We start from the raw sequence: 24,390 nt of genomic DNA, 5'->3' as shown, positions 1-24,390 counted from the left end.
CTTGCAGCTGAGCCTGATGGACCTGAAATTTCATTCCTGGAACTCATATAACAGGAAAGAACAGACTTCTGCTGTATGCATGCCATGGTACTCTTCTATTATCTAGACACACACACACACACACACACACACACACACACACACACAGAGTGAGCAGTTGTTTTTTTAAAGTTACAAAAACTTTGTCACTTAAGGAAATTGGTGCCTAATCCTACCAGGTAGACTGTTTAGGATTATTGCTGTAAAAGTCAAAGTTTACACAGCTGGTGGAGCTTGTTGTTGAGGGAGCACATTGTGCGAGAGAGAGAGAGAGAGAGAGAGAGAGAGAGAGAGAGAGAGAGAGAGAGAGAGAGAGACAGAGACAGAGACAGAGAGAGAGACAGACCAGAGAGACCCCTGCTGGAGGCAGAACTGCCGTAGAGCAGCTGCTGAGCAAATACAAGTTTAAGTTTCTATAATCACTGAAAAAATTCTTTTTTTATTTAACTGTTAATCAGGTGTGAGTTTCTTGAGACATGAGCCTGATTTTGAATTGTGAGTCTTTGACTATATATGTACGACTGTAGATTAGCTTAACTTTTCTAATCTTTGTTTTTCTATAAAACAGGCATAATATTCCTTCATGACAGTGCTGTGAAAATTAGAGGAAGTAAATATAAAATGTAATAGGAAAGTAATCAGATGTTTTCAGTCTTTTTATAATTCTCTTTACTATACATTTGTATAGTAAATACAAATATTATATACTGTATATGGACTATTAACAATGTACATTGAGGGACTAGAGAGATGGTTAAGCAGTTAAGAATATGGGACCGCTTTTCCAGAGGACTCAGGTTCAATTCCTAGTACCCATGTGGCAGTTTACAGCCGTTCATGCGCTGTTCTGTGTACCATGCATGCATGTTGTGCACCAACATACATACAAGCAATAGTCATACAAATAAAGTTAAATTTAAAAAAATGCACATTTGCTGGGTGATGGTAGTGTGTTCCCTTAAGAGTCAGAGGCAGGTGGATCTTTGTAAGTTGGAGGCCAACATGCTTTACAGAGAAACCCTGTTGGGCAGGAGGGTGTACTTTGATTTGAAAGTGTTTCATTATGTCAATTCAAGGACTGTTGTAAAATTAATCTGCTTAGAATTGATACTATTTATTTTTAAAAAACCTTTTTGCATAAATCCAATGAATAATTTGCTTGTTTAGAATTGTAGAGTCTGAAATTTTAGAAACTAATTTTGGCACACTGCCTTATAAAAATTTCTTGTTAAAATGAGTGCTATTTTTAATTCTGCTGAAGTCACCTGTGTAGAATGACTGCAGAATATCAGAAACTTATTTTTAACAGAGCTTCACTAAAATGTCAGTGGTGATTTGTAGGTAAGGATTTTGTTGGTTTTCAGAGTCTTGTCTTTTTCATCCTCTGATTTACTTAAATTAATATATTCAAAGAGGTTACATAATGGGGCTGGGGTGTTAGCTTTGTTTGCTAGATGTTTGAGGTAGTCTGTTCTTCGCCTTGATCAGGCATGTGCTGTTGTTGGGTATGATAATCTGATGTGTAATATGGATAATAAGATTTTAAGAAGAGAATTGTTCTCAATCTAGGTTTGTTCTGACTTTACATGTTGTATCCTTACTCTGCCAGTACGTTAGGGGTATATTCTCCCTCTCTCTCTCTTCACATTAATTTTTATCTTCAAAGTTTCAGGTGTTTAAAATGTTTTCTATATGAGACACAATTGAAATGGTTGTATTGCTTGGGACCAGTGAGATGGCTCACAGGGCAGTGTTCACCTCCCAAATCTGGTGACCTCAATTCAAACCTCTACCTACAAAAAGTGGACAGAGAACCAGTTTCACAAGGTTGTCCTGTTACCCTTCAAAAACAACTGCTATGGCATGTTTGCTATTGGGAGAATTTTCACCCAGTGAGTGAGGCATATTAGGTCCCATGATAAACCAAAGTTTGCCCTAAGTCAGTGATTCTCAGCCATTTTAATACCCCAGCCCTTTAATATACCAACCTCATGATGTGGTGATCCCAAAAAAATAAAATTATTTTGTTGTACTTCATAACTGTCATTTTGCTGCTGTTCTGAATCATAATGTAAATATCTGTGTTTTCTGATTGTCAAAAATGACCCCTGTGATGGGATCATTTAACCCTCCCCATTGGGTTTGTAGCCCACAGGTTGAGAATCACTGTCCTAAAAAATGAAGAATTTATTAGGCTTACTTGTACAGCAGTGTGTAAAGGGTTTCAGGCAGAAATGTGGATGCCCTTACAGGAGCCACACTGGAAGCTCTGTATACAGTGTGGATAATGACTTCAATGGCTGTGTAGAGGGAGCCCCTTCCTTCCCTTAGCCTTTCCATCCTATGTACTCTAACCCTGAGGCCAGTTATGCTGAGGGCAGAACTTGTATTTACTTGGTTGGGAAGCATGTCTGGTTGCTCAGAGGAAGAGCGTCCAGTGACTCTCCTGGACTCTGTGAACTAACGTCAACAGAGTCAACAGGCTCAGCTGGGTGACCTACAGGTACAGCTTAACTCAGGATGATGGCAGGCTCAGAGACTAGTCTTGTATAATGCGTGCTCATACACATCATGTGCACACACATAACAAGAAATAAATAAAATTTTAAAGGATATTTCTTAATCTGATGTTTTTACATAGGTGTAGACATACTGTTGATATTAGTTCATTGATAACTTTCAAAATATTTTTAAGGCTGGGCAGTGGTGGCACATGCCTTTAATTCCAACACTCAGAAGGCAGAGGCAGGTGAATCTCAGTGAGTTTGAGGCCACCCTGGTCTACAAAGCAAGTTCCAGGACAGCCAGGGTTGCACAGAGAAATCTTGTCTCGAAATATACCCACCCCCCAATATATATATAACTTATATTTGTGTGTGTGTGTGTGTCAGTCATCCTTGAAATGGTGTTGACTTGGAAATTGTGTCAACCTGCTGAGGCCCTCAGTTGTCAGCAGTGTCTATGGTCAATTCAACTCCACAGCAGACGAGGCAGAAGCTGAGAAGGTGCTTATGATCAAGAAACAGGTGGAGACACCTTGGAGCAGGCATACATTTTCAGGGGTGAGGGGCCAGGGTGGGAGAGCTGCTCCCAGGGTAGAGAAGTCAGATAAGAGCAGGGATAGTTGTTAATTTTTTGAAACATAAAGTCTCAATATTAGATATGCTAAAAGGTTGTAAACATTTGCCTTATTAGGATTGGCTCTTGTGTGAAGTCTTTGCTTGTTCTGCTAGATGTTATTTAGCAATAGATGTTTTTGTCTTGGTCTCTTGCAGCCAGAAGAAAATAATGTGTCAAGGCAGCACAGCTCTATCACTGTGTCACTGTCTCCTCGCTATGTTTTATGGCAGCATAGCCAAGGAGAATGTGAACTAGTGTTGTCTATTTAAGTTATCTTAGTTAAGGGATCATTACAACCTAGAATTTTGCTGCCTTGTACTGTTAATATGTTTCAATACTGATTTCTTTTTTAACAGATCCTTCTGCTGAGGAATTGAGAAATCTAATGATGTTGCATGGAGGTCAATACCATGTGTATTATTCTAGATCCAAAACAACACACATTATTGCTACAAATCTTCCTAATGCCAAAATTAAAGAATTAAAGGGGGAAAAAGTAATTCGACCAGAATGGATTGTGGAAAGGTAAGTTTAACCAGTAAGTGCTTTAAAAACTGCAGTGCTTCTTATTTCTGTTACAAATCTGACCCTACTTTCCAATGGCATGTGTCTACTGACTGAGCCTACACACAGTGTGCCTTGGAAGCCTTTTCAGTGCAGAAGTGTGGCCAGTAGTGTTGCTACTCACCTGCCAGGAGGCAGAGGAGACAGTCCAGACAAGCAGTGAGAGGTAGGCAGTAGGACTGGACAGGAGATGCATTATCTATGTGTTCAGCAAGTGTTCGTGTGCTCGGTGTTTGGTGGGTAGAGTGTACTTGGGGAGTACTGGCTGACAAAGCCTTGCCTCATGAGACATTGCTTCTACTGGGAGACACAAATAGTAAGCTTTAGACAGAGTGAATTGCATCTTTCTTTATAATGCGTTTATGCTGGTCTTTAAGTTGACAGAAGTTAGTCATTTGGGAAGAAGGAACTTCAATTGAGAAATTTCCTCTATCAGATTGGCAATAGGCAAATCTGGAACATTTTCTTGATGAGTGATCTCACTTTCTTGTAGAGTGTCTCAGCCTAGTGTGAGCTCTGGAAAGCAAGCAGTTAAGCAGCATTTCTGTATGGCATTGCCTCAAGTTCTGCCCACCATGTTTCTGTCTTGAGTTCCTGCCCTGGCATAACTTCATGCTTGCCTGTAAGCTGTGTGATTAAGTAACCCTTTACTCTCCAAGTTGCTTTTGGTAATGGCATTTATCAAAGAAATAGAAAGCAAAGGAAGCAGTATATGCCTGTTTTTAAAACCCCTTTGGTATGTTAATTTAGCAAGCTAATATGGACCTGAATTTCTGAGAGTAGGGTCAAAGGAGGACAGTTTGCAATACTGTTACTTTGTTTTGCCTTAATAATATTAAAAAAACCTAGGGCATTGTACAGGTTGTATACAAAACCAGATACCTCAAAACATATATTGTTTTTGGGTTTTTGAAGGCAGAGTCTTAGTAGCACAGGCAAGCCTTGTTCTCATCTCCATCCTCCTACATCAGGCTCTTAAATGCTGGGAACTATCGCATTTGGATCCTATTAATTTTTGTTGATCATACTTTCTTATCTCTTATTAATTTAGAAATGACAAAATGTAACTAGTGAGCTAATTTACTTAACATTTTCTAATTTTAAAAAAATATTTACTTATTTATTTATTTGATTTGGTTTTTTCGAGACAGGGTTTCTCTGTATAGCCCTGGCTGTCCTGGAACTCACTCTGTAGAGTTCGAGGCTGACCTCGAACTCAGAAATCCGCCTGCCTCTGCCTCCCAGAGTGTTGGGATTACAGGCATGCGCCACCGCCCAGCTTAATTATTTATTATATGTAAGTACATTATAGCTGTTTTCAGACACTCCAGAAGAGGGCATCAGATCTCATTATAGATGGTTGTGATCTACCACGTGGTTGCTGGGATTTGAACTCAGGACCTTCGGAAGAGCAGTCAAGTGCTCTTAACTGCTAAGCCATCTCTCCAGCCCTCATTTTCTAATTTAAAATAGTTCTTCAGGAACTTTGGTGATAAACTGAAACTTAAATTTATAATATAAGCCGTGTGTGTGTGTGTGTGTGTGTGTGTGTGTGTGCATGTGTGTATACATACATAAAATTTAAAAATACATGTAAGTATAAGTGAATTAATACTAAACTCATAACTTTATTCATGGATAAATTATAATAAGTAGTATGAGAAGTTTTACATATGGCTTAGTAGTAGGTCATCTGCTTGCAGAAGTATGAAGGTCTTTATATATCTCAAAACCATAAAGTGCCAGATCTGCAGCACACATCTGTAATTGATGCTCCTGTGTGGTAACTGGAGGCAGAGGATGGAGTCTTCCTCAGGCTAGCCAGTCTTATGTGCACAGCAGTGCATAAGGAGCCTTGTATCTTGGCTCAAAGAAGACTGAAAGTGCAGGCTGGGTGCCTGAGGCTGCCCACTGTTCACACAACATGAATGCTTGCACACACATGCTATTTCAGTGTAAGAACGCAGTGAAATTCTATAATGAGATGCTAATGAAACAAATTTAGAAAGTACCTTTCTAAGTCAGGTGTGTGTGCATGTGGGCACCTGCGATAGCACACACATAAAGGTCAAAGAATAACTTGTAATAGACAGTTCTTACTTCATACTGTGTTTATGCACGCATCTACATGAATCAAATGTATGTGCCCTGGAGGCCAGAAGAGGGTATCAGATCCTCTGCAAGACTAGTACATGTTTTTAACTGATAGGCCATCTCTCCATCCCCCAAATCCTTTTTTTCTGTAATTATAGCCTTAACTAATTCTAACAGAAATCATGAATGTACTCCACAGAGTTTATGCATCAGCATATAGTGAATGAAGTCATGTAATTGTTAAACATGAGAAGCAGCTTGATAGTAGGAAAGATGGTCCTTGGACTCTGAAGAGATTTTTGGGTTCATGTCCAAATTTAATAATTTTCTGTTCATATAATTTGGAGTTAGAAACTTTTAATATTTACCTGAAATGTTTACTTCCTCTTTTGTGAAATATGGGTTCCAGAGTTGGCTCAGCAGATAAAGGTGCTCATTGCCAAGTATGAGAACCCACGTGGGGTCCTCATAATGTGCGTGTGCGCACATACATACACACACACACACTTTCTCTCTTTTACTTTCTAACAAAATAATAAATATAAAAAAACAGATGTGAATATGTATCTTGTGGTTGTATGAAAACTACAAATCATTTGTGCAAACTAAACTTAGTGGGTGTGTTGTAGAGGCATACTGGATAAAAAGTATTATCACTAACTTATTCTGTAAACCTCAATAAATTCTAAAAGTTTAGTAATGTTTTACCACTTCTAGAAAGTCAGACATATCTGTCAGACTATAAAAGCTCTGTAAACTTGGAGGGATTAAGTGTGAAGCCTGTCCCAACACCATCCTTCTCATGCCTTCTCTCATCGCTGTGTTCTGTTATGTAGGACGAATAATTGTGGCTTTTAGCCCTGTGTCTCCTTATAAAACTCATGTGAAGTTCTCAGGGTACAAAGTTAGCTTCACTCCAGAGAAGAAGAATGTCATCATGGACAATTCTGACAGTGACCATGGCTAGAGTGTGGATCTGAGTTTGTGACACTTTGATTTGGAAAGACTGAGGGAGAGTTGACAGGCAACTCAGGAGATGGCTTACCTGCTTACACTTATTCCGTGATTACAGTTACTGCCTCTTTACCAGCCCTTCCTGAATTCAGCTAAGAAGATACCATGAGAGGTAAAGCAGCTGAGATGTGACACATTTTAAAACGAGGTTTTAGTAAAGCTCAGAGTTACTGCTCAATTATCCTTTTAAATGAGTGTAAGTAACTTAGATGGCCTGTTGACCTCATTTTTGAATGAGAAGATAAAGTCAGTAACTCACTGGTTTGTCAAAGAAACAGCTAGATTTAGAATTCAGATTTTGTGATTACTGTGTGTGTCTATACCATTTATCTAGCCTTGGTATAGAGAAATAGGGTCAGGTAACTGGATCATTTTGTATATGTATCTTTTGTGGGAGCATAAATCTTGATATGTAAAAATCTCTTATATTACTACAGCATTAAATAGTTTTGGTTAAATACTAGGACTTGGGTTTGTACACTACTCCTAATCATGTTGATCTCAGCAGATTTAAATAAGATTATTGGTACACATATTTGTTATTTAACAGCTGGTATATTCTGTTCTTTTCTATAATTGATCTTTCTCTTTTTCTTTGAGCAGTTTCAAAGGTGTTTAGAGTTTTGCTTTCGTTAGAGTCCCCTAAGTATGCCATTAAACCTAAGTGAATATTATAGGCATAAAGTCTTGGCAGCCAAGAGTCAGGGAGTCCTTTAAAGAACAGTTTGTGTACAGTAAAGTATGAAATTATATCACTGAAATGGTTGTCTTGCTGTTTCCATGGGACAGACAGTAAACTCTGAAGCCTGATGTACGGAACATCATCCTATGGCCCCATCCGTTCTGTCACACACCTTGGGAGTACACTGACTGATTGCTCCTGGTTTTCTCAGCTAGGGTCTTGGTATTCAGTCCTGTAGCATGGGAATCTGTCCTTCGGTTAGGTTCATGTGTAGACTGCATGTGACTGATGGGAAATAGATGGAGGAGCTGGCTTTGTTTCACTTAAGCCAGTTCACCAAGTTTGCTAGTAGAACTGATTCCAAGAGGTGATCTTTTTCCCAAACAGTACATTAGTTTGTTTATAATGTCTTATAATCTGTAGGTTTTATATTGCCACGGACTAAAACTTAGGCTTCTAACTATATTAATATAAATGTTAAGTATTATACATTAATTTTGATGCTTACATTATTTTCTTTATATCCCTACACATTCTGAGATAATTTTTCTAGATTAACTCTAGCTAACACAAGTGTTTCAGACTATCTCCCAACCACATAAAAAGTGGGGGAAAAAAAAGTGAAATATATGTTCCTTACCCTTCAGAATATAGAGAATGAAGAAAACATGGTGTATAGGAGAAAGAACAGAAAGCTGTAACCATATTTTTTCTTTTTCTGAGCTTGTGCTGTTTAGGTTTATGACTAGAAAGTTTAGGTAATTTGGGATGGGCAGCATGGATTTCAATTCTGGGTGTATAAGGACACCTTACTGTTGAGGCAATAAGGAGAGAAGATCCTCATTACTTTCTCAGGAAATCCTTAGCCTTTGTTATCTGAAGCCCACTCCTGAGAACGGAAGGTCTATACCTGAATGGTTGTGCAGGTATTCCATGGTGGTTTGCTGATAGAGAATGACCACAACATTGGCTACAACTAGACAATAGTGGATTTGCAGAACTTTTCATATAACAAAGCTCTATTGTTACAAATGCAGAGGGTATTTTTTATTTTAATTTCTTAAAAAATTTTGGATCTGCTTATAACTGCTAATTTAAAGTCATTGGCAGTTGATAAGAGTAGGATATAATTCAGAAAACTGAGTTATAAAGTTCACTTTGAGAATTTCACCTGGCCTGCATGGAAGGTAAAGCAGGAATCAGTACTCACTCATTAAAGGATGGCAGCACGGGAGTGCACACGAATATAGAAATACTGAGTTTGAGGCCAGGCATTAGAGCAAAGACCCGGTATTTTATATTTTTAAAGACATTGTCTCATTGAACCTTAGCTCACTATTTTAGCTAGGCTGACTGAACTAAGTTTCAGGAATCCTGTTTCTACTTACCTAAAATAACAGGAATTACAGATATATCTCAGCCCAACTGACTTTCTGCATGAATGCTAGTGATCCAAACTCAGCTCCTCATACTCGCGTGGCCAGCACTTAAGACTGAATCATCTTCCTGGCTGGAAATATAAATATTAAAAAAAAAACAACGCTTTCATAAAATGTTTCTGCCCATATACCCAAAGGTTTATTAATTAATGGATAAGTTGAGTGTACAAGTGGTATATGATTGCTTGGGTTTCAAATTATAAGGATTTTTGGCTAACATATTGTTTTCTGTGTTCTAACTCATTTTACTAATCATCTCTAAGGATCTGTGACTTGAAACCTGCTGTATTTCAGTTAGCTGTCTTGTGTTCTAACATTCTCTGTGGACTTACAAGACTAATTCTGCTGGGCTACGTGGTACTTAGGAGGTGAACTGGGTCTTATATTCCCTTGGGTGCTCAATGTTAATTTGATTCACCCTGCTTGCTGTCATTGAGGTCATTAAGGTACAAGACTATGGATTTTATTTGTTCTTTGCCTCTTGGTTTTACTTAAAATGTGCAAGTGATTTACATGGGTGTGATTGTGTGTTGTCCCTCCTTTATCATCCATGTTGAAAAGAATGTAGAGTTATAGAGGATTCCCTTTAAGTGTTAAGTATCTGCTTGAGAATGCAGGGGGCAGGTGAGTTGTCATAAATGGAATTGTAAGGCACATCCACGTTTAGGCAGTTAGGTGGAAATAGTCGGGACAAAGAATATAAAGTAACGAACGGCTAACTTGAGGATTTGGGGTTCTGGTATTACAATGTAACGTACAATTTTGGCATGCCTTAATAATCCATTTAGGGGAATGAAAAGTAAACCTTTTTGGCTTGTGTTCTTCATAGCTATGATTTAGCAGTTTCAGCATTTGGATGTAGTATTAGATACATTCAGTTGGATTATTAAATATCTACCTGTATAAACTCACAAAGGACAATGGCTATACAATTACTTGGTTTCATTTTCAGAGTATCTCACAAGGGTGTTATGATTGTTGATTCAAGTTTAGAAAGTAGTTGTCTATAAGACATTCTGATCGTTTCCCACAGTTTGTTTCTTTTAAGCTATGCAGAAGGTAGAAGAAAATTTAAAAACTATTGACTTTTTGATTCATGAGACAAATGTTTATTTAGGTTTTTATTATTTTCCTGAATAATTTTAAAGAGAAAGTTTTAGTATTTATTTTTGGTTCATAAACCAGAGAGTTAGTGGAAAAAAAACATAAACTAAGCTGCAGCAATGTCTCCTATAATATGACTCTGGCTGCCAAGTCTGCCAATCTGAGTTTGTTTCCCCAGTACAACATGGTGGAAGGTCAGAATATGGCTCCCATAAGCTGTCCTCTGACTTTAACTGAGTCCATCAGTCTCTCTCTGTAGCTATCCTTCCCTCCCTCTCTTCCCCTCTGCCTTCCTCCTTCCCTCCCTCCCTCCCCTTCAAATGTGATGGGAAGGAAGGAAAGGAAGGGAGGAAGAAAGGCAGGGAGGGACAGATAGACAGGCAAACATGTTCCCACCTGTTTTAACATTTGGTTATTGACCTAAATATTATTAGCCAATTATTTGAAATTTGAAAGTGAAATTATATTTTAAAGATAGATAGTAGCTAATGTAACTCATAATTTATTAGCAAGCAAAGTCAATTTAATCATCTTAATGAAGACAGATAGGTTGGCATATGCCTGTAATCCCAACACTTGGACGGTAGAGGCAGGAGTGTTCAAGGCTAGCCTTCAGCCTCAAGGGACCCTTGCTGCTTCAAGAAACTGAATTTGTTTTAGCTCTGTTGTATAAACTGAGTGTGCCAGTATTACTCAGTATTGGGGTGCTAGAATTCACTTAGATTTTTATCATAGTGTTTGACCTGTACTTGGGGTTAAATATGTTTCAGCCCACTAGAGATCATACCAAAATAATCTCTTGTCTCTTACAACTCTGATAAACACGTTATTTAATTATTTTAATATAAATTCATTATTTTGTTCTATATTCTTGAATTTTAGTTTTTACTTGGAATGCATTTAATAGTATATTATGACTACTAAAACAGATGAGAAGAAATACACTAGGAAACAGATGGCTTGTTAACTTTGGATTTTCTTGAAGCTCATTTGAACCTAGTCTGAAACTCTGATTTGGTATTGCCTTTTTGTTTCAGCATCAAAGCAGGGAGACTCTTGTCCTCTGTTCCCTACCAGCTGTACACCAAGCCCTCCGCCGCACAGAAGAGTCTCAACTTCAATCCTGTGTGCAAACCTGAGGATCCTGTGCCAGGTCCAAGCAATATAGCCAAACAGCTCAACAACAGGGTGTAAGTTTGTATACATTGGAAAGCCAACAAAAAATGGTTTTAGTAGTGAGTATGGTCCCTGTTCTACTGAAGATAGAAGCAAGTATTTTAAAAGCTGGGCATTCAACTTTCATAAACATTTTAAATTATGTATAGACATTCATTTCTCCTATAAATGAGCCAGTTTTGTAATAAAGTTAGAGAAGTACAGGGTAAACAAGTTTTTCTAGTTATGCTAAATTCTCTTATTAGCTGATATTTTAATTATTTTGTGGATTTTCATGAAAAGTATTTTCTGATAAGCAACTTTCTAAAGCATGTTACTTTCTCAAAAAAAAAATCTGTACTTTCCTTATGCTCCATGCATAGAAAAATAATTAAAATACTTACATTTGCAGGTTGTTTAATTTGAAAAATTAAACATTTGTAATTTTAAGTCTGTAAATATATTAGCTGTTGATTCTCAGTTATAGTTGTGACTCTAAACTTTATTGTGTATTTTTTTTAACATGTTGATTTAAATTTTAATTGCAGTAATTCTGAGTGCATTGGCTTCTCTTTTAGAGTGACCTTAACTTGTGCATCAAGTGGGTCATTGTCACTGTCTAAGTTGCTTGCTGTGGGAGTTGGGTTTTCCCCAGGAGATAAGGAACCTCACTGGAGGACCCAGCATCACTGCCTCTGTAGTTTTTCTTCTTGTCACCTGTTAATTTGTCTCACCCAGAAGTCCACCCTAAAATTCTTTAATATACTTCAAACTATAGTCTTTAACATACTGTCAAAAAATACACTAATAACAGGAAAACCACAAAATATGCCCTTAGAGCAATGCAAGTAGAAAATAGATTTTTCTCAATTTTATTTCTGTTGCTAGTTTTAGGAAGAATTTACCTTTGAGATCTGATTTCTTAAAACAAATAAAAATTCTGTTAGCTGTTTAAATGTGTGTTTTGCCCAGCTGTTTTCCAAATGTGCATTTGTCTAGTCTGAGGTACCAGCATAGAAACAGCATGCATTATTAACTATAGATTTTCTTGCATTTTTGTTGGTTGTGCTACTATTAATCATGTCAAGAGTCATAATATTTTGACACCAGAAAGCTAATTGTCAGAGTTTTGTTTTATTTTCGAGACAGGGTTTCTCTGTGTAGCCCTGGCTATCCTGTAACTCACTTTGTAGACCAGGCTGGCCTTGAACTCTCAGAGATTTGCTTACCATTTGTCCTTACTAATGTTACTTAAAAAAACAAAACATAACATTTAGCCAGGATGTGAATTTAGTATAACATTTGTAATAGATCCTGCTTGCATTTGTAAGTCTGTGACCACCATATGATCTGGATTGCCATTGGATATCTGTGGAATCTAAATCCACATTTCTGGGTTAATTGTTCAAGTGTTGTCATTTTTCTTGTAAAGAAATTGTACTTAGCTAACACTGCATAGTTGAACATTTTACCAGCTCTCAGGCTGACTGGAGCTAGCAGAGACTTCAATCCCACTGTTGTGGTACTGGCTTTAATGTGTTAGAGGATGGCTCATATAAAAAGCAGAGTAAAACTAGGAGCAGGGATTCAGGGAAGACTTACTGTTCACTTATAAAAGCCAGATGTCATTCACATAGTAAGCAAAGGACAACACCTGCTTTGGAAATCAGAGGTGAGAGACAGTTTTTCTAGAGAGAGTTTCAGAACAGCAATGGATATGCCCGTGCAGCCTGTAATGTCAGTACTTGATAAATGTCAGTAGGCCTTTAAGGAGTAGGTGACTTAGACTTTTTCTTTATTTGAAAAGAAAAGAAAATATCAATGTTTCTTTAGTTTGGACAAGGCTTATCCTTTGTTCAAACAAAAATATGTTTATGGTTTAGCTTTTTAGTATTTAAGAGGGAAACAGTAAATCACAAAGTGAATTTGTTTTTTAAGCTTTCAAATCCTATACATTAACTTAGGTTCTTCTTATACTTTAGAAATCACGTAATTAAGAAGACTGAGACAGAAAGTGAAGGGAAAGCAAACGGACTGAGCAGCTGGGATGGAGACGGTGCAAATGACGGTCTCAGTCTTGAGGACCCGGAACACACGTTCCCAGGAAGGACACAGAATGGAGTGATGCATCCCAGAGACACCGCTGTCATTTTTAATGGACACACCCATAGTTCAAATGGTGCCTTAAAGACACAGGATTGCTCCGTGCCTGTGGGCAACAGCGTTGCTAGCAGGCTCTCTTTAGACTCCGCGCAGGAGGAGAAGAGGGCAGAGAAGAGCAGCACTGACTTCAGAGACTGCACAGTGCAGCACTTGCAGCACAGCACCAGAAGTGCAGATGCTTTGCGGAGTCCACACAGAACTAATTCTCTCTCACCATCTTTGCACAGTCACACTAAAATCAATGGTGCTCACCACTCCACTGTTCAGGGGCCTTCAAGCACAAAAAGCACTTCTGTTCTGACTCTAAGTAAAGTAGCACCTTCAGTGCCATCCAAACCATCAGACTGCAACTTCATTTCAGATTTCTATTCACGTTCAAGGCTGCATCACATCTCAACATGGAAATGTGAATTGACTGAGTTTGTCAATACCCTACAGAGACAAAGTAGTGGTATCTTTCCGGGAAGGGAAAAGTTAAAAAAAGTGAAAACAGGCAGGTCTTCCCTTGTTGTAACTGACACAGGTAGATACTAAAATTGTTTTCTTCAAAACAGTTCTATTTAATTTTGTTCTGATGTTTTCATTAGTATTCTAATTATTACAAACTTTTTAATCTTGAAAAACCAAAAAAAAAAAAAAAAAAAAGCCTCCAGGAATACCAGGTTATGTAAGTTACAGTAAATATAACTGAAAACTTTATCACTGTTTTTTATATCAGATTTAATTGTGGTGACTGAAAATGTTGGGTCATTCCACACTGTCAGAACTGGGTTCCAAGAATTCCTTCCTCCTGTAGACCTTAAATTGTTGGCTTTGAACTGTATAAATATAATATTTTATCTGTGAGTGAAAATGAAGTTGATTGGTAAGGGTAATTGTGAATTTCTAGAAGCCTGCTTCGTTAAAAACTAAGCACTGACATATATCTGTTGCACTTACAGTGATAATCTTAGTGAGATTGTTTTTATATCTACATAGATTGTTTATGTGTGTGCTTAAAATCTAACAGCAAGTTGTGTGACAGTTGTTACTTAAACTAGATTCTAATTCAGATCCTGTTTGAAGTTTTGGTTGTTTTTGACAAAGGGTTTGGCTTTCTTTTGTGGGTGTATGGCAAAAAGAAATTTCCAAGATTATGTGATAGTAATCTTTATAACTGTGGAAGGGAGGCATAGAGAGAAAGATGCTAATGGGCTTCTAGAAGGTTATTGGGCCTTTCTGTGTGTTTGTTGCTGTTATATTTGTTTGATATATTCCAACATGTTTTTAGTTAAAATGCTTTTTGAACACCATAAGTGTTAAGATTGTTATATCTAGGTTTTTTTAACCTGAAAGTCACTTAATTTTTAAAGCTTTAAAATACTATTATGAATTAGGTCCATGAAAGGGAACAGTTCATAAATTTTTATGTTGTAAGAAAGTATTTGGTAGGTATTTTATTTATATAGTCGGTACCCCTTAAATATTTAATACTATGTTAGGTCCTTTACCTTTTGTTTCATTACACTTCGAAATAGTAGAATAGTGATCTCTGCCTTACATGTTCAAGCCCCTGAGTTTGATACCTTGCACTGTAAAAGAAAGAGGGATTGTGATTAGTGAAATTTACATAGAGGATGGCAAGAGTTTGATTCAGATAGTGTAGCCTGCATCTGAGTCCTTGCTCTGCCACTTTCTGCAGCAGGACCATGCATGGGTGTTTGCCTTTCTTGCCTGTTTGCTCTCTGCAAGAGGAATGACAGGAATCAGTGATGCCCAACTTATGTCTGCTTAAAGACAACATGGAGAAAGGTCCAGTGAAGAAAGGCACCTAGTGAGAATAGACAGTTGCCTCATGGTTAGGCTCGGTTGTTTGGGAGTAAGTTTTTTAAAAAGTTATAAAGCTGATAGGCAAGAATATTTTCTGAGATCAGAACTTCTAATATTCTCTGAGATCAGAACTTCTAACAAGCTTAAAAAGTTCCTAGATTTTAGGTTCTTAGGCCCTATACTATTAAATTTTGGAGCACCAGGAGAAGTAATAAATGTTATTATAAGGTAATATTGTCCTAATAGTTGGATTATAATAACCCTTATAAACACATCTATGGTTATTCTAAGTCATTTATTGTCCTAATGAGATAATATTTACTTTCATCTCCATAAATGTAATAAACATGCATGCTGCAGAACTAGAAACATCTGGTGGTATAAGAAAAGTTCCCTTTGTATGTAGATTTTTGTTTGAAGCATGTCAAAATGAGGACAGTAGCATGAATGTCTAAGGGCTTAGAAATCAGTCTGGGGCTCCCACTGGCTGTAGGACTTAACTTACTAGTCTGTAAAAGGTAGGAATGGTAGTAATATTTTCCCCGCAGTGCTGTGAGAATTAATCTAAATTAACCCCTATAAACCTCTTATGTCTTGTACCTACCAGGCACATTGAGTGGTAGTAGCCATTGTTGTTTCATTAAATAATGTTTGTAGGGTATGGAGAATGGAGCTTATCAAAGGTGACTTAGCTCCATGGAACTAAGAATGTGAAACTGCAGATATCAAAATTGTTACAAATAATCATATATTTTTAAATTATCTAATAAAATCGTAATCTTAAGATAACACTTTTGGAAAGTAGAATAGGAAATGATATAGTATTATTAGAATTGATTTACAATTCTATCAGAAAAATAAAGAAACAGAACATTTGTTTATTGAGGCGTTACACAGTCCATAACATACCCATTCTTTTTAAATATGATTTTGAAAATTAGCTATACCTGTTTTTACTAAGAAGTATTATTAGTTTGGGTTTGAATGTTCTTTTTTTTCTTCTAGGCAACATGTCTGCACTGAGCTCACCCAAACACCAGAGCTGTGTAATGCATGTTGATATGGACTGCTTCTTTGTATCAGTGGGCATACGGAACAGACCAGATCTCAAAGGTCTGTATTCCTGTTTGTTTTAAGAAAATTGCTAATTCATTATGAGTATATATGTTCTATTTGATAATGTATTCTTTGAAAAGTATTTTGATTTTCCTTGGTCAAATCAGTTTCTTTCTTCAAATTGGCTAGATTCTATTATCGTACATATAAAGAAGTTAGAAAACTAGTGCTTGGTGTAAGGTGAAATATACAGAAAAGAAGATCTTAAATTGAGGACTATTATCACATACATGAGGCCTTCTGGATATTTTGTATAGTTTGTTAAAGTGAATTTTCTGATATCCTGTGTCTTCAAGGCTTTCTATTTTTCCTGTTTAAATAACTTTCCACCCTCAATGTAGGTAAACACCCTAACATTTAGCTTGTGATAGATAATTTTGTATCATTGAATTGAGTAAGTTTTGCAGTCATTTAATGAAATTTTAGGTTTATTCATGTACTTCTTACTACCATTTGAAGTATTTATTCAGGATTTTTCTTAAGTTCTTTTTGGACAAGATAACTACATTAGCATTTTCTCTTGATAGTCAGTTTTTCTCTTAAGAAATAGTAGTTACAAGACTGAAAATTCTAGAAAATTTTAGGTTCCCAACAGGGCCTTAATTTTGTCCTTGGTAGTTGCGACTCAGCTCTGAAAGGGGTTACCACCTAGTATATTGTGATTTTGTTTGTTTAGCTTCTATGGAGGACAAGAAGGTTCTGTGTGTATGTGTTTCTTTGTTCTGAGCTGCCTGCCCTCTAAACCTGTGTTATACCATTTGCAAATCAATTTTACAGCATTATAACTAGCTGTCTTGTAACTTAATACACACACAAAGGAAATGAAACATTAATGTTCTTAACCAAAGCAAAAACTAGGGGTCTGAAAATTCACATTTGGTTATATGCTAAATCAGATTTTGATTGTTGTTCATGAATCTCTAACTTATTTCTCTTTAAATAAAATTAAAAGTGCACATGTTGAACTTACTTATATCAGAACTATAAAAAGTATGTTTATAGTTTTTCTTTCTTTGTACACTCCTATAATCTGCACCTGGGATTTCGGTTGCCCATTTTTCATTGTAAGAAATCAAAAGCCGGGCTGGAGAGATGGCTCAGTGGTTAAGAGTATTGGCTGCTTGCTCTTCTAGAGGTCCTGAGTTCAATTCCCAGCAACCATGACGTGGTGGCTCACAACCATCTGTAATGGGATATGATGCCCTCTTTTGATGTGTCTGAAGACAGCTAAAGTGTACTCATATAAATGAAATAAATAAATCTTTAACAAAAAGAATTCAAAAGCTGTGGGAAACTGACTCTGCTGTTTTTAGATTGAGTCAGTTTATCAGAAATGTCACTGGAATCATACTTGGTGGCCTATGCTTTTAATCCCAGTACTCTAGAGGCAGGTGGATCTCTGTTAGTTCCTGGATAGCCTATAATTTCCTAGACCCTGTCTTTTTTTTTTTTTTAAAGTTGCTGAAACTGTCCCTTTTAATGAAAATGAAAATCTTAGATGAGTTATATGGTGATAGGTATTATTAGCTTATTGAAGATTTACTGCCTATGTGATTACAACTTATGTAATTAAAATCTCATGAATTTAACATTCCATACATTCTTAACATCCTTTTGTGTTTAGAGAAACAATGTAATCTTTTTCTCACAGGAAAACCAGTGGCTGTTACAAGTAACAGAGGCACAGGAAAGGCACCTTTACGTCCTGGTGCTAACCCGCAGCTGGAGTGGCAGTATTACCAGAATAAAATCCTGAGAGGAAAAGCAGGTACAGATGAGTTCTTTGAAGCCATATGCTCCTATGGATGGCCTCGGATATTGCTGGTGGTGCTGGTGCTTTAGAAGTAAAAGTAGAATTAGAATAATTAGCTCTTCCAAGCTGAAGGTTTTAAGGATGCTAGTGACAACTTGAATCAAAACAAAATCTGAATCTAAACAGATGACTGATGTATAGTTAATGATTTCTGGAATTGAATGATGGTATTTTCCTGGAACTCACTGAGGTATGATTTTTAAAACAGTGATTAATCTGCTTTTTATAATTTAGATTGGGGATGAAAAGCTTGATTATTTGGTAGAAACATTGATCTGGATAAGTTATTAGCCATTTGGCTTATGTCATAGTAAAGACACTAAAGTTTGTGTTCTTCAGTATTTTTAAGAATTTAAAGATAGACACCATGGTACCTAATCCCAGCCTTTGAGAGATGGCACCAGGAGAACAGTACTTTCAAGGGAAGGCTACAGAGTAGGGAAACCCTGATTCTAGAAAGGACACAACCTCTATTGCAACTAGAATCTAAATGCCTTATTTGAGTGAACTTGAAGAAACATATTCTTGGAAAACTAGTCTCTATAATCATTAGATCTTCATGTTTTTATTGCCCTGCCTTAAAGTTATTAATAACTGTTTACCTAGAAAGTCTTTCACATTGGTTTCCTTGTAGAATATCTTGTAAAACCACAAATTTTGTGTGTGTGTGTATTTGTGTGTATGTGTGTGTGTGTGTGTGTGTGTGTGTGTGTTTGGGGTTTGTTTTTTTTTTTTGTGGATTTTTGAAATAGGGTTTCTCTGTGTAGTTTGGGCTGTTCTGGAACTTACCCTGTAGACCAGACTGGCCTCGAACTCCACAAATATTTTTTTAAAACATAATTTTTTTAGAAAAATATTAACCAGACAAAAGACATATATAGCACGGTAGAGAGGTTCTACCTGTTTACTTCTGTTCCCTATTTTGCCAGATATAAAACACTGGGATTATTTTAGAAAAGACTCTAATGGGGCAAAACAGAGTCTGGATGTCTAGGTTTCTTTTTTATAGTCTTTGTTGTTTGCAATCATCTGCTTACAAGTGTACATCAGGAATGGTAATTGTAGACTCATATTTGTGTGTATCCATTCTCACATTCTCTAAGGCTTTTCTTTAATAGTTGGTAAATGTTTTCAGAGAATTTGAGATTCAGTGATTTGTGTCAGTAGATCATGAGGTGACTTCCTGACCTTGTTGAGGCTTCACTTCATGGTCTATGGTTAGTTTCTTAAGTGTGCCTTTGTGCATGGTTGCTTCTTCTCTATTTTCTACATGGCATTACTACAAAGATAACTTTTATTGTAGAAAGCAATTAATGTGTAGCTGAAGGAAGTACACAGTGCTTGTCACATGTTGAACACTAAGTAAATACTTCTTGAACATCTGTCAAAATGAGAAAAATGCCCAGATGTGCATGTTTAATAATGTCTCTAGGTTCCTTTGTTGCTCAGTCTGGTGGGTAGAGTCTAAGTCAGCTGCTCATTTGAACAGTCTGTGTCTAGATTTTGGCCTTGGTAGGCACTTGTTCTTTGAAAGTAGCAGGGAGCTGATCTTCTTTTCTTTTGTCTTGCTTTCCATCACTGTCTGGCCACACATGGTTCTGCAGCAGAATATTTTCTTTGGTACCTTAATTATCTTCATCTTTGTAGCCACTAGATTTTTATATTTTAACAGCCTTTTATAATTCATATCTCCTTCACTTCTGTTGGCTAGTACAACAGAAGCCAAATATTAAAGAAATGTTTAGCCATTGAAAATTAACACAAGATTTTTCTCTCCTTAGAAAAAGTGACTGTAATACCTTGATATTCTTATTTTAACTTGAGGACATTTTTGTATCTTAAGTCCTTTGACCCATTTGGAGCTTGTATTTGACTGTATTTGCTATATGTAAAAGGACTGGATTGTCTTTTATTAAGCTCACAGCCAAGCCTGTGCCCAGAACTTGTTTTCCTGTTCTTTTGTTCCACTTTTCCTGATTGATCTCTCTTTCTTTAGGTCACTTTTAGAGACAGCACCAAAACCCCAAAGTACTAATGATCAGTTCAGAAGTTAGAATCTTTGACTTCTACTTACCAGCTTTATAAAAGTCATTCTAATGTTTTGACTTGTGTGGTTAGATAAGGCAGAATATTAGAACAAAAAAAGAAATCATCCTTAGTCTTTTTTAGAGACTGATTTCTTGTTCCTTATATTCAGAAAGTAGGCTCATGTAAGCAGGCGTCTCATCCATCCGTGACTTCCTTTGTGAGCTGTCTCCTGAATCATCTCATTGATGATGTCATTCAGAGCCATTTGACCTCTGCACTTTGTGGTTGGGGCCTTTTACCCCTTCCTGGATTCCCAGGATGCAGATGTTTTCTATCCCTTCGACAAACTTCAGTTTTCATTCTAAAGAGCAACAGTTTAAAAAATCGTATTAGTCATAGATTTATTCTCAGCGATTTCTTTTTCACAGACTTGTGTCCTGGCCTCTGATTTCTCCAACCGTTCCTCCACATTCTCCATGTGCCCGTCTAGTTTGTCAAGTTTTGATCAGCAGTTCTCTACTTTGCCCTCCAGTGAGGACAGTGTATCCCTGCATTTCCCCGAATCTCACATGAAGCAACTCACTCCGCTGGTGGAGAGACCCACGCATTCTGCTGCACTGTGGAACAGGTCAGCCAGCCCAGTGAAGAGGAACAGCATGGTGCTGCCTCTCAGGCCAGGGCATTGGGGGCGCATGGACCACACTCTGATTTCACTTCACATGAGATTCTTACGTAAATAGCCCTTCAAATACAAAGGTCATATAACTCCCTTTTAAAGCATAACTCATGGTTATAACTTTGGAAGATAGCAGGTTGTGGCTGTGGTCTTTGTTTAGTGGTACCCACCTTCTGTTGGTCTGTCACTGACAACCCTTAAATTCTTACAGATTGGATAGTGGACTGACACAGAAACACAGAATAATCTGCTCATGTTCTGTCTTGAGTTCATAAGAGTGTGGCATATATTTACATTTACCAAAAGTCATAGCGCACATTGTGTACTCTTGTCTTTATTTTTAGATGCAGGTAGCAGTTAACTCCCATCAAGATACCAGTTCTGAGTTTGGCTTGTATTTGTGGTGTTCATGTATGGGTGCTAGGGTCTGGAAATATTTGTACGGGTTGTATATTAGACAAAGATGTTGATGGTTATTGGTCAGATAAGAGTTATGAATGAAGCCAGATACTGTGTTGTGTTTTTCTGGTGGTACAATAACTTGGTTGTCATGGAGCATTGAGGCTCTTAAGTAAGTGAAAAGAGGTCATGAGTGGTTTGTTAGCTGTGTGCTGTTGCAGTGTACTTAGAATAGCTTTGTTTAGAATCAGCTAAAGTGATAGGTTTGGGTCTTGCTTTACTAATAATGTTTAGAGAGTAAAGACATGTTTGAGATCATGTTTTAAGAACGTAGTATGTTTTCAATAAAAAGTTGTATAGAAGCATACTGTATCTTTAACCTAATAGTATTATCTTGAGACTATAACCAAAACTTTAATATACTTCTTAATTATTAGTGAATCTCTGTCAAGTAGCCACTAGGCTCTCTAGGCTGGGCACTTTTATATATCTGGGTGAGATTGTAAATGTTGGTGAGCTATTGTTCTATTGAGACTAGAATTATGTTCTGTAAAGCAGTTACTACTGATTGTAGTTGAGCTCAAGTTTTTAACATGAAGGTGCAGTTGTTAAACTTAGAAGTAGAAAATAATACTATTAGTCTGTTTTTACCTGATGTGTATAGAAGAAAAACCTTGAAGATGAAGCGTCTTTATAGTATATGAAGATATATTTACATAATATACATATTATATATGTATGTGCATATATGATTACACTGGCTTAATTTCTGAATAATATTACTAAGTTATTGTTTTATCAGAAATTTGATTTTTCTTTAACATTCTAGTTTTAAAGTCTATAGATACTTCTTTTAGGAATTAACAAAAAAAATCATTCTAAGAAAACTTAGATTTTCTTTTAACTTTTTCCCATTGCAGTGAGCTACATAGTTCTCCTAAGGCAAGGGGAGGACGTTATCTCCCTAATCACGTCACCCTTGTCTATTCTGAGTGACTGTGTTAGAGGAGAACCAACTGACTTACATTCATTAAAATGAGATAGTTTGCATTTATTGTGATGTGTTTTTATCTGACTGTTGCTGAAGAATATAATGAAAGAAAGCAATTTCATTAGTTTTGTTGTACTAAATATAGAAATAATTCCAATTCAAATATGTATTTGGAATTTAAACATTTTGCATCTGAAAGTATAGAAAGCAGATTTCTTTAATAAAAGTTAAGGTAAACAAAATTTTTAACATAATAATTAAATTTTATCTTAAAGCAGATATACCAGATTCATCAGTATGGGAGAATCAGGATTCTACACAAACAAATGGAATCGATTCTGTTCTGTCAAAAGCTGAAATTGCTTCTTGTAGTTATGAAGCCAGGTATGTAGAAGCTGAGTTCTAATTCTTTATGGATAGTTAGTCTTAAGTACTTTTAGAAAGATAAAGTCTTGCATGTCAAGCCTATGATTTCAACATATATTAATACATATGAAAAGAAGTATTTTTAAACTGAGTTCTTCTTTTACACTACATGTTAGTATTTTTAAATAATAGTTCCTTTTGATATATCCTCTAGTGAAATAAACAAACAAAAAAATTTAGGCATTGTTGTATTTATCACCTTTGAGGTATAAAATTGAAAGCTACTTTTTTTTTTCTTTTGAAATGCTGCAAGTAGGGCCTTATTTATTCAGTCTTTTTACAAATAAGAAAAACTTCTCTTTTTTTAAAGGTTCATTTATTTATTTTATGTATGTGAGTACACTGTAGCTGTTTTCAGACACACCAGAAGAGGACATCGGATCCATTACAGATGGTTGTGAGCCACCATGTGGTTGCTGGCCATTGAACTCAGGACCTCTGGAAGAGCAGTCAGTGCTCTTAACCACTGAGCCATCTCTCCAGCCCCGAAAAACTTTTTCTGTTAAAACTTGGCCTGGAAAGATGAACTCAAGTGTGAAGAGCAGGTATTCTGGCAGAAGATTCAGAAGTTCAGTTTCTTACACCCATGTAGTGCCTCACAACTCCACCCTTGAAGTCCTGGAGTTCTAATTCTAATTCTCCAAGAATTCTAATTCTTATGGCTTTTGTGGACACAAGGCCCATGTCTTACACAGATACATTCAAGAAAACACATAGACAGAAAATTAAACTGAAACTTGATTGCCTTTTAAACTGTAAGGAAAGTACTTAACGCCGTCAGACCTACTCTCCTTTCACATTGGTAAGAATGTGTAAGCTTGGTACTACTAACTTTTGTGTAGGCAGGTATCTTAAAATAATTGGAAGCCATAATTATTATTTGCCCTATATACCAGCAAATCATGTAAGGGCCAGTGAAATGGATCAGCTGTTAAAGAGAGCACACAAACATGATGACCTAAATCAATCCCATAACTGAAAAATGTAAAAAGTATAACAACTATAAAAGGAGTAATAATTACCTTTTTCTGTTTCACTAATTAAATTCAGACGTTATTGCCTTATTGAGTGAGCACATAACATTGATACCTGTTGATTCAATAATTATGGAAGAAGTTAAATTGTTACAGTTTTCAATATTTTCAAAGTTGGGATTATTTAAGGAAATCTGATCTGTACATAAAATATTTGAGCTCACCATAGTATTAGCAGAATAGTTTGTTTAAAATACTGGTAATTTTATTAAAATTTTAATTTACTAAAATATATTTAAGTATTCATAAATATAAAGCATGTTAAGTTCTTAGCCATTTTATGACATGTCAAACATATGTTCACTCAGTTTACTTTTTATCATGAACAAAACTGTGTTTTACCATTGCCAATTGATGTGGCCAAATTTTTGAAACTTACTTTACTAAAGATAATTAAGTAAGATTGAACTATGTCAGGATTGTTGGTAATTGTTAGCATAGGCCGTTCAGAGCTTAGTGTATACAGAGTATTGAATGGTAACCTGGCCATTATGGGCAGTTGTGACCAGCATATGAGGGCATAAAGATGCCCAGAAGTACAGCCTTGCTTGTTGGTAGAGGGTGAGCTCAAGACTTGCCACACTCCTCTTTAGGGTCTTGGTCAACACCAGCCTGCTCACGGATGAATGCTGGGTGGAAGTCCCACGGCTGTGTCAGCGGGATATTGGCAGTGTGGTAGTGCTGGGCTCACTGGCCTCTGAACTTGGGTGGTATATTTGTATTG

General features: G+C 36.6%; 1 protein-coding gene across 5 annotated transcripts in view; it reads left to right on the top strand.

Moving 5' to 3' along the window:
• Nucleotides 1-24,390, top strand: part of Rev1 (REV1 DNA directed polymerase) — a 72,725-nt gene that overhangs the window by 25,562 nt on the left and 22,773 nt on the right. For 2 of the 5 annotated variants that reach the window (XM_052193060.1, XM_052193058.1), the window contains exons 4-9: nucleotides 3,516-3,684; nucleotides 11,094-11,246; nucleotides 13,194-13,897; nucleotides 16,189-16,296; nucleotides 17,951-18,067; nucleotides 22,482-22,590. In XM_052193060.1, the coding sequence (XP_052049020.1) occupies nucleotides 3,516-3,684; nucleotides 11,094-11,246; nucleotides 13,194-13,897; nucleotides 16,189-16,296; nucleotides 17,951-18,067; nucleotides 22,482-22,590 (1,360 nt within the window). Of the gene's footprint in view, nucleotides 1-3,515; nucleotides 3,685-11,093; nucleotides 11,247-13,193; nucleotides 13,898-16,188; nucleotides 16,297-17,950; nucleotides 18,068-20,601; nucleotides 20,769-22,481; nucleotides 22,591-24,390 lie in introns of those variants that run through there. The other 3 variants (XM_052193059.1, XM_052193062.1, XM_052193061.1) reach the window with 3 other exon arrangements.

Source organism: Apodemus sylvaticus, chromosome 9, assembly GCF_947179515.1.
Source record: "Apodemus sylvaticus chromosome 9, mApoSyl1.1, whole genome shotgun sequence".
In the NCBI taxonomy this organism is placed as follows: Eukaryota; Metazoa; Chordata; class Mammalia; order Rodentia; family Muridae; genus Apodemus; species Apodemus sylvaticus.
The sequence above is the reverse complement of the archived record's forward strand: the minus strand, read 5'-3'. Positions and strand labels throughout refer to the sequence as shown.